This window comes from Aulonocara stuartgranti (genome assembly GCF_965226115.1).
Source record: "Aulonocara stuartgranti genome assembly, chromosome: 12".
Classification (NCBI taxonomy): Eukaryota; Metazoa; Chordata; class Actinopteri; order Cichliformes; family Cichlidae; genus Aulonocara; species Aulonocara stuartgranti.
In genome coordinates, this window is record NC_138948.1 from 8907172 (window position 1) to 8924697 (window position 17526).

Here is a 17526-nt window from a genome sequence, read left to right on the forward strand (position 1 = left end):
AATTGCAAACAAAAAGTTGTGATGTTTTGTTAATCAACATGGTGTCAAACAGCAGCAACAGAAAGCAGTGAATCTAAATGGATAAATGAAGCCATGAGAAAATCGAAATGAAAAATGTGACTTTTATTTACTTGAAAATTTATTCTGTTTCAGTGCTTCCATTTTAAAATAAATAGATGGCATGGGATCAAAGATAAAAATCAACAAGGATGAAAAGTACATGTGTAACAAAAAAAAAAATACGGTGACCAATGCCAGTACAATCTTTTAGGTAACATGAAAATACACTACCGTACAATTAACGATCGACCACCTCTGCCACCCAACCTCCCCAAAAACACCATGCAGCAAGAGAGAAATCAAGTATTCCACAGTTTTTTTTGGAGACAGCAGTAGTATCATGTCAGTGACGGCCCTTCGGCTTTAATTGTCAGTGTTAAATCTTAGCGTTTAGTTTAGTTTCCACAATTATATTCATTATTTTCCCGGAGCGCACAAACAGCAGTCTTATTAATTCTTAGTTTTTATGCCCATTCAAAAGGTAAAATCCCCTCAACAAGCAGAAAGTAAAGTGCTCGTGCAACGCTTGGGGTTGTTCTGGAGGCCAACATATGGTTTCTAAAAAACACACAAAAAAGCACTTTGAGTTTTGAAAAAGACAGAGAGAAGAAGAGAGACGACGTGGCAGTGTTTTGTCAACACCTTGGAGGAATGTTCTTTAATGTTGGTACATAACTGAACCACAGCCCCCCCCCCCCCCCCCCCCCTCCCACCAACCACCCCTCCCACACACAGAGACCCTCCCCTCCGTAGTGAATATATCAAATACTGTCATTCGAACAGGTTACAGGGCAGCGCGGAGGTACTCTTCACAACAAGAGTGCGCGAGCCGCTGCTGCGATTTAAGATGGGACAGGCTGACAGAAACACTTGGGGAGGAAAGAAAAGGCTTTGAGGGGAGTTACATTGCATGAAATAAGCCGTCGACAAGTGTTCATGAGTGCACCTTTGTACAGGACAGTTTAAGTAGTGTCCAGTGGAGAGAGAAAACACAACTAAGCTCTAAACATCAGAGAATTCCTGTTATGATGAAAAGACATAACATCAGCTTAAACTCTATTCCACATTGCTTAATTGATAAATAAAAAAAATTTAAAAAAAAAGCGCTAAAAAAAACAAAACAAAACATCAAAAAGCATCATTTTGTACCAAAGCCTATCATTCATCCTAAAAATCAAAAAGGATGTTTTGACAAATAAAATTCTTTAAAATGACCATCGTTATTTTTTTGCCTTTTTTCTTTGCAATACACATATCCAGTGCTACACGATCAGCATCTAGTTTAAAAAGCGGCTGAATAAATGGACGATAGTACCACGATGCGTGAAAGGCCAACGGATGTCTGAGGGATACCCAAGGAGCTCCCCCGTGACTAAAGAAGAAGACAGTTCAGAGCAGCAGGTTTTCTGGAGATCCCTGGTGAGGCAAAATTGGTAATGCCAGCCTGATTCGACAGATTCGACAGTCCACACGGGGAGAAACTGTAGTTGTGACAGCAGTGTAGTCCTAAAGGGTTGTACAAAGTTCCCTTGTTTCCGATTTTCTGAAAAGAGCGACATAAACCCCCCCAGCCCACCCCGATGTCCCCACCCCCTTTTGTGTCCAAATTTGTCCAAAAGAAGAGGCATTTCTGGAGAGAAGGAAGGATTTTTAGTGCTGCAGCTGAGCTCTCAACCATGACAGTGCTGAACTAATAAATACTTCATGTAAAAATGAACATCCACCACATATGAGGGGGGGGAAATGCCACATGCTTGAGTCATGGTTGTTGTTGAAAAAAAGGAAGAGAAAAAGTAATCAGGCAGACTCAAAATGAACCTGAACAGATCCCACCGACATCACAGGAAGAAGAAGCAAACTGAGCTGGCATTCCCTCTCACATCGCAAGCACCAGACACACACGCACACACACACACACACACACACACACACACACACCTCTTTGTTTCTGCCTCGGTCCACCTACAGATGACCGCATGTCCATAGTGGCCTCTCTCCCGTGTAGGTTTCCATCCCGAGCTTTGGGGCGTCATTGCAGTCAGAAAACAAGCAGTGTGAGGATAGGATGAAGTGGATGAAGGTGTGTTTCCAAATCCTGCCTGCTATTTTCCACTTTTCTTTGGCACAGCGCTTCTCTTGGCCTGCCACAGGTGGTTGTGGATGGTCAGGGCGTCCACGCTGACTGACACAGTCTTGGCAGGGATGACGGTAAACTGCTTTCGATCAGAGCTGTACTTATACAGCTTATCAATCATCTTCTTGCTGATGCTCTTGGGTCCGGTGCCCGTCAGCTTTTGTATCTCTTCGGTGTCGGGGAAGTACGAGTAGAGTGCCCGAAACTGGCAACCACCGTCACGAAACAGGATCATGAGGTGGTTGGACTCACACTTCTCCAGCTCCTAGTGGGGTAGGGGAAGGGAGGGGGGTTACAAGGAGATATAACTCCTGGGTAATTTTAAGACAACATTCTTTAAAGACACAACTTTCACCAACTTTTGCATGACGTGCTGTCACTGATTATGAAAAAAGAAATTGATCATGCTTCCAAGATAGAAGTGCCAGTGTTACTTTTGTGATCCCAAAAAGAAAACAAAATAGTTTAAGAAAAACGAGTGTATAAATTACATCAAAATATTCATATTCTGAATGCAGGAACCTTTGGATCACTTAATTCCAGAAGATCCCAGAAGTTCATTTAACAAACATCTCAGGTAGTGAACGTGCGTCTAGTACCACAAAAAGTAGATTGCTAAGGACTGAATTGGTCCTTGTAGCCATGTTAAGAATAAGAATAACTTTATTGATCCCAGAGGGAAATTCATACGTCTGACATGGCTCATTTGCTATTTGTATGAGACTAAATAGCCTGATGTCTTCCAGTACTGATGTATTTTTGTTCCATAAAGTGGGCGAGCAGAGTTGTTCAACATGGCTACTAACGTCTTTATTGTGCATCTTTCCATCACTTCCCCCAGCGTGTCCAGTCAGGCTCCAATTACAGAGCCAGCTTTTCTCATTAGTTTGTCCAGTCTTCTTGCATCCTTGTTTCTGATGCTGCCTCCCCAGCCTCAGAATGATAGGAGATTTGCAGCAATTTACTGCAGATGTTAGGAAATCTTAGTATTCTTAACAAAAAGAGGCAACTTTCCCCCTTTTTGTACAGTTCATCTGTATTCAGGGACCAGTCCGGTTTATTACTAGGTGTAAACCTAAGTATTTATATTTTGTTACAACCCCTTTGTCCACCCCACAAACTTTTACAGGCTGGAGAGGGAGCCCTAACCTTCCTAAATCTACTATCTTTTCCTTCGGCAATCGTGGCTGAAGAGTTAGCAGTTCGTCTTGTAATCGGAAGGTTGCCGGTTCGAGCACTGGCTCCGACAGTCTCGGTTGTTGTGTCCTTAGGCAAGACACTTGCAGGCAGAGAGCCCAGTGGCACCAGTGTCCGGCAGCCTCGCCTCTGTCAGTGCGCCCCAGGGCGGCTGTGGCTACAATGTAGCTTGCCATCACCAGTGTGTGAATGTGTGTGTGAATGGGTGGATGACTGAATGTGTAAAGCGCTTTGGGGTCCTTAGGGACCAAGTAAAGCACTATACAAATACAGGCCATTTACCATTTCTTCTTAGAGGTGTTTAATATGAGGTAGTTTTTCTGACTCCAGTCACTGAAGGCGTTTACAAGATCCCTACAGTCAGATTCCCGTCCATTCCTCACACACCAAAAAACAAACAGACAAACAAAACCAAACAAAATCCCACCAGCATCTTTAGAAATACTATACAACATGCTGATACCACCCCACACTAACCTCTAGGATCTGGTTCTTCTGGGGCTCGTTGACTTTGCCAGCCAGGCAGCAGTGAGAGATTGCATTATGGATGATTGGCTTGTTTGACTTGGCACTGGGCTCCTTGAAGAGTTTGGGGCCTACAGAAGAAAAGCCATGAAAATGTAACAGAGGACTAAGTCTGATGACTGCAAATTTAACTACAGCTACGACACCTACAGTAGGTGTCAGTTGCTTCTGACCAATAAAAATCTCCTTAGCATGTTCAGAAAAAAATATAGTGACCAAAACAGCGATATTCACATATCATTTTAAATGTTCCGAGACTGATATATTGATCTCTTTATCACTAATCAATGAATAACTATAAAAGATTTGTAGTCATAGTAAAGACTGATCACAGATCACAGAAAAACTTGCCAGTATATTCAGCCATGGAAGTGATGGAAGAGGCGGTGGAGCCGTTGTCCCAGTCTCTCTCTGCAGCTCGACTGTTCCGACTGCCTGGAAATGACTCCACAGAGTCACAGCTGGACACAATGGCACATGAATGGGTGGATCAATAATCATGACAGAGGGCTTCTTGGGTAACAAAACAATGTGAATATAGACAGCAAATCCTAAACTTGCATAATATAACAAATTCTTACAAACAGTAAACACATGAAAGAAAGAGTCTGGGAAATTTACCGCTGGGAGCCTGCACCTCCAGAGTTTACGCTGTCGGCCTCGTTGGTAGCGGCAGATGCGAGAGACAGATTGGAGCCTGACTGGGCGTTACTCAGTTTGTCAGCTATGTAAAACAAAAGAGACCATTTGAAAAATGTAGGAAAAGTTTGGTTGTTTTTGTTTCCCATTTAAATGTAATTACAATATTTTATCAATACTGAATAATGAGTCCATTACCAGATTCTAAGAAGGTCTTTGTTTCAGTAAAAACCAACACTTTTATAGATGATATAGGGAGAAGAGCTCTTTAGCCTGTTTTTTCCTAGATCTCAGTAGTTTGGGACAAGAGCCATGGTCTAACCATCTCCATACTCCGTTAGAGGGGGCCATCAGGGTCAAGTGACCTAAAGAAATGGTGGGACTTTGCCAAAAAGTACTTTGATGACTCACAGACCACGAGAAACTGTTTCATCATATCTGATGAAATGAATATTGAACTTTCTGATCCAGTTCCAGATATACACATTTATTTGTAACGCTACAATCAAACAAGGTGTAGGCTACATCAGTCCAAAGACATACAGGAGGTGCTAACGTGTATAGAATAAAGCACAAACGTATGGTTAAATGTGGCCTGTAGTCTAAAGTGTTTGGGAAAAGGCCTGCGTGAGCTTAAATGAATCGGCCAATCAGGATGAGAGAAACTTAAAAAAAAAATAAGTATGCCCAACTCAAGGTTGTCATTTCTATCAATAGTGTTTTAAATGAGAAAGTTTTATCTGAAAACCTACTGAGTAATTCAGTCTTTTATTTTGAACAAAAGCCCTCCAAAAACCACTCAGCTTCAACCCTTCTGAGTTTTGGTTCTAGACTGTGCATAAAAATGAAATTTTAAAATCAGCCTGAGAACCAAAATGTCTCAATACTCTAAAAATCAAATAATATTAGTGTCATAAACAGTAAGTGTGGAACATATAATTATTAGTAAAAAAGAAAATAAAATAAAAAATAGCCCACAGTCAGTCAATGTACCCCACAGCTCAGCTGGAAAAACAAATGAAGCGCACCATGCTGTGACATTTACAGAAAAACTGATTTTTAGCTAAATGTCAAAGTGGTGATGTAACAGTCTTACCTGTAGAAGAACACTTGGAGAAATTATCGCTGGAGGATTCCTCTCTGAGGACAGACTTGGGTCTGTGCTTCTGCTTCGGTTTGGGAGTTTTGGGCTTCACAAGGCCTTGTTCCTCAAACATCTCTTGTTGCTTCCTCCGCAGATACTCTTGCTTTATCAGCTCTCGCCGTGTCTTCTCCTCCTCTTTACGCAAACGATCCTCCTCGGCTTTCCGCCTAGTGTTGGCACCAAACACTGGAATTTTAGTAATTTTCCTAACAAATAAATTGGAAATCGATGTCAGTGTGAAAATAATGTACCTGGCTTCGTCACGTTTGAGCTCAGATTCGGCCTCTAGTTGTTGTTTACGTAGTCGAGCCTCCTCTGCTTTCTTCTGCTGCTTCAGCAAAAACGCTGCTCTCTTCTTAGCGAGCTCATCCTCCGCTTTCTGCTCATCCTAGAACATGGAAAAATATAATAGAACAATGTATTAAATCTGCAAATAATAACAAATGTGGTTAAACACCAAAACTGAAAACTATGCAATCTGGTTATTTAATAATTAGAATCACTTTTTCCATTTGGCCAAACAAAAACAAGCAAAAGATTACAAATTCAAAGTATAAATACGAATAAATATAATTTGCATTTCAAATATTTTTTTTAATCAGCAAAATATGAAATTATAAAATGTGTGTCAATGTGAAAAACTATTTATGTTAATCATTTATAATTGAAAGAGTGTATTAGGGAATTAATAGACACTTGAGGATGCCTGTTATTTATTTTTACCTTGAAGAAGAAGCCCAGGACTGACTTCTGCTCTCCATCATCTCTCTCTGTTGTTTTGTCCTCAACACCCCCCTCTTCTTCTTCTTCTTCTTCTTCAGGTGCCTTCAGCTCTGACAGATCAACCTCAATGAGGTGGGTTTTGTTGCGTTGCGCCTCATCTGATGGTATATTCTCTTTCCCTGAACCGTCTGAAGAGTTGAGCTCAGACTCTCTGGTGTTGCTGGACAGGCACTCATCAAAGGGCACTTCTGGAGGAGCCAGTGATGTCAGGTCCACTCTGGTCGGCAAGCGAATGTTTGCTTCATCATGAAGTCGGAAGGTGGCACTCCGAACGTGGCCAGATCCTGGCTTGTCAACTGTCTCCACTACTGTGGGGTTTCTGGGACTGTCGGGCTGCTCAGTCCTGGGGGACCTGCCCCCAGCTGAATGCTTTGGGTGTGGCAATGTCTCTGATCCACTCTGGGTGGGTGTGAGGGTCCTGGTGGTCTGGCGGCTCTGCTCCTTGGCCATCTTTAGCTCTGATGGTTTGGATCTGGCGCTTCGGCCAGAGCTTAGTTTGGGGGGTTTCCTGGTTGGAGCGGTGCTAGTGCCAGAAAGATGCTCCACAAAGTGAAAGCCTGCTCCAGTCTTGGAATCTCCGTTTTTGTCGCTGGTTTGAGCAGGAGGTGGAGCTGCACCAGGTGGGGACTGTACATTCTGTTTCATCAACATCTCCTGCTGCAGTGAAAGCTGCATCATTTGTTGCTGGATGCTGCCAATAGCTTCATTTAGCAGGTCGATAGAGCGACTGCACTCATTCAGGTCCAAATCTTCATCCAGATAGAAGCTTCCACCGTTCCCTTTCTTTTCTGCTTCTAAGGCACCAGACGGGGTGGTCTCATCCACTTCCTTCTCCCCTCTCATGGTATCAACACACATATCATCTTTACTTGATGGTCCTTTCTCCCCATTGAGCTCATCTTTAGAGATGTCAGCTTTGAGTGGGTTGGGTAATGTGTCACTCCTTCCTCCACCTTTCTTTACTATATGCAGAAAGGCTGCTTTTCCCAGCTTCTGTCTCTGTCTCGCTGACAGTACTTCCATCTTCTTCTTCTGATGCTCAATGGCACGCCGCTTCTCTTCCAGCTGCATTCTGAGCTGGACCAGTTCAGAAGCCAATACATTTGCACCGCCACTGCCTGTACGAGAGGATCCTCCCAAGGGGGAAGAGGGGCTCTGGTCCCTCTTAATCCTCCATGAGGAAGCCAGGGGGCCACTGCACTCTGATCCATCTGGAGTGGTCCTCTGGGAACTGGAGGCACTGGAGCGCAGGTCATGGTTGCTGCCAAAGCGCTGCTGCTGAGCTTTACGCTCAGCAAAAGAGGTCATGCGCACGCTGCCACTGGCCATGCTGCTGGCCTGGGAGTGTGTGCTGAGACAGGGGCTGGAACGACCGCTGCCACCATTAATATCTTTGTCTTCATGCTCTTTCACATTCATGTCTTCTTGGAGTTTGGCTGATTCTTCTTCCTCCTCGTTGAAGGCTTTCCTGGGCCAGAGTGTTTCTTTAGTGGTTGCGGCTTCATCCAAATCCTCTTCCTCCTGATCCAGGTCCCCTAGGTCACCATCCTGACCATTGCCAGGCTTTAGTTCTTCAGAATCTGAATGCAAGTAGAAACCCTCAGCTGGGTCCCTGGAGGAAGGTTCCACACTGCTGCTTAGCCTGAGACTTGCCTGACTTTGAACAGGCTCATCTGACAAGCCTTCCTCAGCTGGAGGAGGAAATGTTTGGTTCAGATTGGAGGGAGCTTTCCTGCGAACAGCAGATGTAGATCCATTTTCTCTGCGTAAAGAGCCCCTTCCTGCAGACCGGGACACTTCACCACTCTCCTCCTCCTTGTTTAGGCATACAGACTTCTCTTTAGCCGTTTTGAGCACGGCAGGCATTAGTGGTTCAAGGTAAAAGCTATCTGGTGTCAATTTGGAGTCAGTGGAAGGTTTGGATCCAATTACAGCAGCTGATTGTGTCCCCTCAACCCGTTTGGAGATGGCAGGACCATCGCTCTTGGCTACGGTCACCAGAGTTTCTTCCTCATCCTCCGTATTGACATTAGTCAGAAGGCTGTGGCCGTTGACTCTACGTACTGGAGGACGTGATGGCTGGTGTACAGAAGTCTGGTGTTTGGGAGTGACATTGATGACATTGGATGCCAGGCTGTCCTTACTAATTGAGCGAGCCAGACTAACGCTGTCACCAGAAGCTATGTCTGCATCACTGTCAGTGGCTGAGTGCAACAGATAAGGGCCCATTGTGGACACTGGTCTGCAGAAAGAGATCATGAGAATAACCTCAGCTGTAAAGTCTGTACTATATGCACAATATAAATAGTCCTTACAGAATTTAAAATTTTATTCATTTTTTGCCTTACTTACACAGTTAAGACCTACACTGGTCACATAAACAAGTTAATCACAACTAGCTGTATGAAGAAAGCCTTTTATTTTAGATTAAAAGTGCAATTATTCCAAGTACCTCTGCCTCTTGTCGGGCCATGCTACTACAGAGCCTCTGACTTGTTGTCCGTCCATCTGAGTCAAGGAGTTCGAGCGGTTTCTCAAACCTACCCAGAAATACACAGGTGCAGATTTAAGTCAGCATGACTTAAATCCGAACTATTAAATCCTACTATACAGGTAATGCATGTATGTTTAAAAAAAATAAAATCAAGATTCATCTTACCTGCATCGTCTCCTTGTTGCTTTTGTTGTCTCTGTCGCAGGGGCAGAAGTGGGTGTGAAGGACTGAAAGTTGGGCCCCCTTTACTACAACCAAAAATAAGAGACAAGAGGTTGGCAGAAAATTTATGAACAGCTTAGTTTTGTGTGTTTTGGATCTTATCGTACAGACAATAGGACCCAAACCCACTTTAAACCAATCTGATACATCTCATTATATTTTAGCATATTCACTAGAAAAGCCCAGTATTTTACCACATAACAGACAATCAAGGTCCAACAGCATGCACAAGGTCATCTTAACACAAGTGATCAGACACAGGGTTAGATGTGAAGGACACATGAGAGCGAAACACAGCCATCCCTGCATATCTACCCATCCTTGTGGGTCTATTGTAACTGTTTAGATGACAGGATCATGATGAAGTGGAATGAGAAGGAAAGTGAGAAAAGACTTACAGGGGGTCAGAGTCTTCAGGGTGCAGGAAGTACCTGTTACAGACTTCAGGGCTGCTCTGGTTGTCGGCCATACCAGGACTAGCTAGGAAGCTTCGCTTGGTGGCGTTGGAGATGGGCACTGATGGACGGGCACTCTTGGGATGAGCTATGGCTCGAGCTGAGTAAAGGACAAGGGCAAAGGTCTTGACAACTGACTATTAATGATGAGGATGACTAAACTAGCTGTACTTGGGAAAACAACTGAGCTTTAGTTCTAAGGACACAGAGCACTCTGTAGGGTTGGACCAGAGGTTTTATTTCAAGATACACCAGCGTACCATACAATTTTTGTGACCATGGGTAGGGCTGTTCGATATAACGATATACACCGGATGAAACGTCTATCGTTTCATTTTACGCTATCGTTTGTTTCGTGGTGTCGCAAAATAAACTGTTTACGGCAATATTTTTTCATCGTTTTGATGGTCACTGTAGTGACTATATTAATTTATTAAAGTTCTCTCTTTCTCTTATATTTTATATAACCACATTAAGGACGGACAAGCGCCTGTTTTTATGCGTTGTGGTTAGCAACAACGACGGTAACAGCATCACGTGTCCGCTTGTTTATGTTCCACATAAACCTTTCACAATAAAGCTCAAGATCCTGTTGAGACTTTTCAAAATAAACTGAATCACGTGAAAGAGCAGATTATTTACGGATGAGAATTAAAAAAAGAGCCGCCAGGTGCTAAAAAATAAACCTTAGACTCAAACATTAGAACAGGCTTTTCCCCGCAGCACGCCGTGTAATAAATACTCACAAAGAAAACGGCGGCCTTTACAACTTATGTCTAAAAATGTATAGTTTCATGCATCGGTTAAAACACTCGACTCCAGCTACATGACGCGCAGCGGGAAACACTTCCCGCAAGACGAGCTGCCCGAGATTCACAGAATTTACAGAAAATGATACATTTTTGTGATTTATATCGTTATCGGGACGATAGAATTCTTATATCGGGATATGAGATTTTGGTCATATCGCACAGCCCTAACCATGGGAGACCACGAAACACTACAATGTAATTCACCACATATGCATACTTCCTTCTCTAATAGGCTTTAATAGTTTAATAATCTTCACTTAATCTACTGTAATACTTACGATCTTTAAACTCCTGGAGGTCTCTGGGCTGGACAAACTCTGGCTTTACTGTCTCAAACCACCAAAACAGCTCAGCGATGAACACCATCACATTGTGCTACACAAAGAGCAGATGGCACGTTATAATACTTAAAATTCACTCTGCAGTACAAATATCTGACAGTTTTTTGTACCTTGAGCACAGGCGGTGAATAGAGCATGTCCTCTGTTGTCAGATAGAAACTTTTATTCAGGTACTCATTGGCAAATTCTCTGAGGAGCTGGATGTTGTACAGGCTATCAGCGATAGAAGGGACTTCCTTCAGGCAAATATCTAATCAGGTGCACAGAGAGCAGGTCAGATCAGGACAACTTGATGACATGATGGCTATAAATGTCTCACTGACTGGACAGTGAGAGTAAGTATGAGCAAGTGACAAAAATAGCATCACACAGTTATTAAATTGAGCATGTAAGTAGAGCAAGTCTATTGGCCCCTATAGAAAAATATTATTTGAGAGTGATTTGTGAGATGTAAGTAGTGAACGTGTGTGTGTGTTCGGGAGACAGAGAAAGAAAACACACAGGCAAGAGCATCATACCTTCCAGCTTCATGAGATCGGAGCAGTAGTAATGGACTACAGTGAGCAGTGCAGCTCCATCACAAACATCCCTCATCAGATCTTCCAGCAATGGAAAGAAGGGCAGCTGTCGACCGGAAGCATGTTCCCGACGATACCGTACCTAACCACCAGGGGGAGAGAATCAGGGTTTTATGAGAAGAAAAGCCACAACACACATCCCTGGAACTACCAGTCAAGTGGCACGTCACAAAACATCCTACATGGAGTGACTAATATCACAAATACAAATCTCTTTCACATCACAGTAACATCTGATGTGTAAGTTTTTCTTCCAGTTAATGTTAGAACTAATTTAAGCATCAGATCAAGGTTCTCCCCAGTGGTTTCACAGTAAAATGGCATTTGTAATGAAAGCACCAGTTAAAGGCTTCATTTAAATTGATCAACAGCACGTTTAGTGAAGTCTGTTAAAGATGGTTCCGAATGACAAAAGCCCCAGAGGCACCATGATCACCCAATCGAGGGAGAATCCTTGAGACCTGGTTAACTGTGAGAAGATGAAGGTGAAGGTGTTAAAGAGCAGTGACATGAAGAGCACAGAGTAAAAGATCAGTTTTCCATTGACTTTAATGACAAGCAGACCACCAGCGGTGAAAACCAGTGAAACCAGGTAACACAAACCAGCTGACCCAAATGTCAACAGCTTTAATCACTGGCTCACTTTTTGTGAAACAAGTGTATCATTAATACAGAAATTCAGCCTCCCAAGTCACATTTATTTGAATGCCTACTCTTTGAAGCTGGTAATCATTTCAGGAACTCACTGAGGAAATTGAATAGCAACAAGTTAATTAAATGAAACAGACAAATGCACACCCATTTTAGAAGCTAAAAATGAAATCACATACATCCAGACCTGACAGAAAGCCCAAGTACAATGTACTAACTTGTAGTGCTACATTTACCTCCATGTTAGGAAGAGGTCAACTCTGCAAACTAGAACAGGGAAAACTAGAACTGGAAGGTGATGATGATTATTATTATTATTATTATTATTATTATTATTATTATTATTATTATTATTATTATCATCATCACCATCATCATCATCATCCTATGTGCACATGTGTGTACACATGTCCTGCAAATGCCGCTTAATTTAGTGGGCAAAACTGAAGCTATAACCTTTTCCAGATATAATATTAAATTTCGACTTAGAAGGAGATGACACATAATAAATTCAAGCATAGTTCCACATTTAGTTATACTAACAGCTAGGGCTGTGCGATATGACCAAAATCTCATATCCCGATATAAGAATTCTATCGTCCCAATAACGATATAAATCACAAAAATGTAACATTTTCTGTAAATTCTGTGAATCTCGGGCAGCTCGACTTGCGGGAAGTGTTTCCAGCTGGGTGTAGTGTACCTGGAGTCGAGTGTTTTAACTGATGCGTGAAACTATATATTTTTAGACATAAGTTGTAACGGCCGCCGTTTTCTTCCTATTTTTTAGCACCTGATGGTTCTTTTTTTGCCTCTCATCCGTCAATATTCTGCATACTATTTCACGTGATTCAGTTTATTTTGAAAAGTCTCAACAGGATCTAGAGCTTTATTGCGAAAGGTTTATGTGGAAAATAAACAAGCAGACACGCGATGGTTTTACCGTCGTTGTTGCTAACGGCAACGCATAAAAACAGGCGCTTGTCCGTCCGTAGTGTTGTTATATTAAATATAAGAGAAAGAGAGAACTTTAGGAAATTAATATAGCCACTACAGTGACCATCAAAACGATGAAAAAATATTGCCGTAAACAGTTTATTTTGCGACACCACGAAACAAACGATAGCGTAAAATGAAACGATAGACGTTTTTATATCGTCATCCGATATATATCGTTATATCGAACAGCCCTACTAATAGCCTTCACCAAAACAGCCAACTTTATACTGTATAGCTTTGCCTAATTAATTTAAAATATATTCCATTAGAATTCAGAAAATCCAACATTGCTTGAATTCTCAGAAATATATATAGTTTAAATCCAAATTCAAGTCCAGAGATTCTAGGCACTACTTAGAGTAAATAAAACACAACCAAACAAAAAAAAAAAAAAAAAAAAAAAAAAAATTGTAATCAGCATAAAACAGCTTAAAATGAACTTTAATCTCGCTCATGGAGGGTATTCCACAAAACTATGCTGGGGCAGTTGTTGTCACAAGTCACGGGTGAAACTAACAACCAAACAAGAAGCTGTACTACAGGACACGTTCTACGTTAGTGAGTCTCCTGACTAGGAGGGATCACTGTACCGCTTCGGAGAGTTCCTCTGGCCCCAGCATGCAGTGGGCCAGCTCGTGCATGACATCAGGCTGATACACAGAGCAGAGATACTGTCAGGAGATTGTGGGCATATAGGAAAACAGTGCGTGAGAGCGGAAGAGAGAAACTGGAGGGAGAATGACAAAGCAGATCAGTGAGAGAATGTGGCCAGTAATGGGTCTGCAAAGCAAAGGAGAGGTGTAGGCATGGATTTTTCTCGTATTCTCACTAGGCAAGCAAATACCACACACATCTGCGCACAGAGAATCCACATGGCCTACTTGAGCTTGAAATGAGGTAGCACACACTGCATAGCTTAGAGGAAAAAAAAGTTTGGACACAAAGGTTAGAATAACCTTACACCTTAGTGACATATTTGCCACAAGGGGGAAAAAAAGAAACAAACTAGCTGTCAGCCTTCTCCCCCCTGCTGACACGCTGGCTACATGTAGCACGTAATGAGCTTGAATGAGCCATGGAGGAGTGTGCGCACACATCAACACAGAACTATGCGTGCAAAGGGCAGAGGGGGAAGAAAATGGGGTTATGGGGCCTGGCATCCAACTTACAGGGACTAGCTTCCAATACCATTTGGAGGGAGACTATCCAGTTTGCAGGGATAAGAGAAGGGGGAAGGAGGGACAGATGAGGAACAGGAGCAGAAAGGTTAACACGTCAGAGGTCAGAGACAAAAGGATTGGATCTGCTTCCAGTTTAAACAGATAAGAGTAGAGGAAGGTCAGAACAACATCAAAACGCCATTAGGGAGAAACATTCATGTGAGCGCTAAGGATGCTGTTGCTGTTTTGAAACAACTGATTGCTTGACACACCTGGATAAGACATGGAGATTTCTAATAAAGGAACCTATTTTGAGTGGCTTTACCTTTTGATGGCTAGGGGACTCCAGTGGGTGGTGCTTGACTTTGTGCTCCCTTTCTGCAATCTCCCTCATCTTCATGTTTACCTGCAGAAGAAAAAAAAAAAAGAATAACAAAACAATTATTAGTATGTTTGCATGGAGTCAATAAACCACACTACTGAATGGTAATAGAGGGCTAGGAACCGGTTAGCAACTATCTGGCGACCACTGAATGCAAATGGAAACTGCATATTAAGCTACTGTTTGGAAAATTGTTCCCGTGAGTTGCTGGCTGACAGTGGATGAAATCATTGACAAAGAGGATGTAGCAACAAAAACCTCCTTGTGGATATTTTGATTAGAAATAGAGTTCTATGCTTGATGGAAGTATGCTTGAATGACATCTGTAGTGAAATTTGAAGTGTGATGCAAGGCAGAAACAAAACATTCACTTTCAAAATAAAAGCTGCACCCCAGCCTATAACCAAAACATTTCACTTTGAAAGCAACTTGTTTCAGTTTCAGGTATGCGGTGCACTTTTCACAAATTCACAACAGCTTGGTAAGTAATCCGTACAAATGATAGATAACCACGGCAATCTGCTAGGGACAAAACATTTGCAAAGAGGTTGCCATATACTTTTTTGCGATAAGTTTCATGCTAATAGTGGCCAGTAACCTTAGAGAAGAGCTTTCTGGATATAGCAGTTAGTTAGTGAGGCATTTGGAGCAAAATTAAACAACTGCCTAGTGAGAAATTGCTAATCAGGTCAGAATTTCCTTGACGAAAACTTGACAATGTTAGAACAAATTGCTTTTCTGAAATTTAATCTAAAAAAAATGTAATCCATTTAAATATTGCGCTAGTAGACTAAAGAACATATTCTTAGTCTCATGAATAAAGAGATTTATATCACAGTTAATATCAGAATAATTAGATTAAAATTTCCAAGATGATAAAAACAAAATGTGCATTCTGGCATGTGGAAAAAATATTTTAGGATTATATCCCCCATCTCCCATAGACTGACAATGTTCTTTCAAAAGACAACTACAACATGAACTTGAGTCTGTGCGTGTAACAGACCTAGACTCCTGTGTATTGGACTATATCCAATCATCAATGACATAAGTGGACCACTTTATTCAGAGCCCCAGGAATAAAGCCAGCTGGATTTTAGAGGATAAAAAGCCTAAACAAGATTTGTTGTGAAAGAGTTTAATAATAATGATGATAATATCCTGCTGTGTGTCTTATCTGGGTCATGAGTGTCTATACCTTGTTGATCCAGAAAACCATAGCATCCTCCAGGTCAAAGGGCAGCTCCTTAGAGGCACTGAAGGTAGAGAAGCGCTTGACAGAGGCCACCACTTTCTCTATGCTGATCATCTCCACTGTGTAAGCCATCATCAGGGCATCGATCATGGGCATGTGAGCACTCTGAGTGAAAGTCAAGAGCAGAGCACATGGCAGTTCAATCCTGCTGTATTTTTTTTCAGATTCCAATGCAAACAGGCAGAAATTTTAAAGTTCCCAAAACATAAAACATTACAAAGTGTTAGGTAGATGATTATACGGAACCTAGGCACCTATAGCAGGGTTCTTTTAACATACACTTTTCTAAATTAGCACAATCATCACCGATGCAGCAGAACAAGAAGTATTTTTTTGGTAATCATTTACAGTTTTCAAAGACACTAAAAGCCACAAAACACTCAGTATTTCACTTCTATAAAATATGCAACTGCTTGGAAAGAGGAAAAAAAACTAAATGTTGCAGCCATTAACCTTTTTAATTTTAATGTTCCTTGTCTCATAACACCATATGTTAAATTATCATAAAAACTACATATTAATGCTGGGTGTCATCATTCATTGGCTAATTTCGTCACACCATCCCACAGACACAGGAAAATCTGGATTGGATTGTTTGGGGGGGGGGGGGGGGGTTGGGTTTTTTGGTAGGGATTTTCTCATCTCAAACTGAGATGAGAAACAGCCCGAGACGCTTCTCGTCTTCCACCCGTCTCCTTTTTGTGTGTTAGTCTTTCTTCGTATCAACTTTGATGTCAAAACTGTTTTATTTATTTATTTTTCTTACTTGAGTCACAGCGAGTGTCTGAGAGGAAACGATATTCAGAACTTCCACTGTTTCCGCTGGAGCGTTGCTGCTTTTTTGTTCGCTTTTTAACTGTCATCACTTTGGTGGGAACACCTTAGAAAGCCGTCCCTTTTCTGGGATCCTCTCTAGACACAACTGATTCTGTTTCTTCACTTGGACTTTCTCCTTCTTTATTGCCATAGCGCTCCAGGGTTCTCTCACGTCACATAGTTTATCACACTTCAAACATTTCTTTTGGAGCCTTAACAGAGCTTTTCTATATATGCTTTAGTAATCCACAACTCATCTTCCATCCATTCATGCAGCACCTATATTGTTTTAAAAGTTAGTAATGACTAAGCGTCCTACTATTTAACAACCACTAACATCTGTGAATACACAGAATAGACTTATTAAATAATGTTGCTATCCGTGGCTTCAGTGGTACGGCCAGGAGGTTCTTAAACAAGTGTGAAGCTTTAAATAACCACAATGGCTTAATCAAAGCTGAAGTCTCTCAGTCGGCACAGTAGGTGTCCAATGTTAAACCCGCTCTTCAACTCCTAATGCAATCAAGAGGCCCAGCAGGGGCATCCCATCACCCAGCGAGCCGACAGCTGATGCCTAAAAGTCAAAATATTGCTCCTCGATGGTCAGAGTGCTAATTAGATCCAATCAAATACCAGGGAATCTTAAATTCCCTTTGGCTAGTGAATCTTTATTTTGTAAAAGTCCACTACTAAGTATTGTTACTTATGTAAAACATCACAGGCAGCACCTGAAACTATAACAAAACTATTACAAAACACATATATAACAACACACACAAGTTTCAAGCAGTGCTTTGTGCAACACACTGCTAGCTTAATCCAATTGGTGATGGAAGTGCACAGAGATTAGGCTTGTTAACATAACAAATGAGAGCTATT

General features: G+C 41.8%; 1 protein-coding gene across 6 annotated transcripts in view; it reads right to left on the reverse strand.

The window, feature by feature from the left end:
- Positions 1–783: 783 nt before the first annotated feature.
- camsap1b (calmodulin regulated spectrin-associated protein 1b) overlaps positions 784–17526 on the reverse strand; it is a 29246-nt gene continuing 12503 nt past the window's right edge. For 3 of the 6 annotated variants that reach the window (XM_082554528.1, XM_082554527.1, XM_082554526.1), the window contains exons 4-17: positions 15775–15936; positions 14520–14600; positions 11325–11466; positions 10917–11056; positions 10744–10840; positions 9597–9753; positions 9142–9224; positions 8935–9022; positions 6423–8724; positions 5652–6087; positions 4538–4640; positions 4268–4377; positions 3869–3987; positions 784–2459 (exon numbers count right to left, since the gene is read on the reverse strand). In XM_082554528.1, coding sequence (XP_082410654.1) covers positions 2163–2459; positions 3869–3987; positions 4268–4377; positions 4538–4640; positions 5652–6087; positions 6423–8724; positions 8935–9022; positions 9142–9224; positions 9597–9753; positions 10744–10840; positions 10917–11056; positions 11325–11466; positions 14520–14600; positions 15775–15936 — 4317 coding nt within the window. In that variant the 3' untranslated portion in view covers positions 784–2162. The remainder of the gene's footprint in view (positions 2460–3868; positions 3988–4267; positions 4378–4537; positions 4641–5651; positions 6088–6422; positions 8725–8934; positions 9023–9141; positions 9225–9596; positions 9754–10743; positions 10841–10916; positions 11057–11324; positions 11467–14519; positions 14601–15774; positions 15937–17526) is intronic. The other 3 variants (XM_082554531.1, XM_082554530.1, XM_082554529.1) reach the window with 3 other exon arrangements.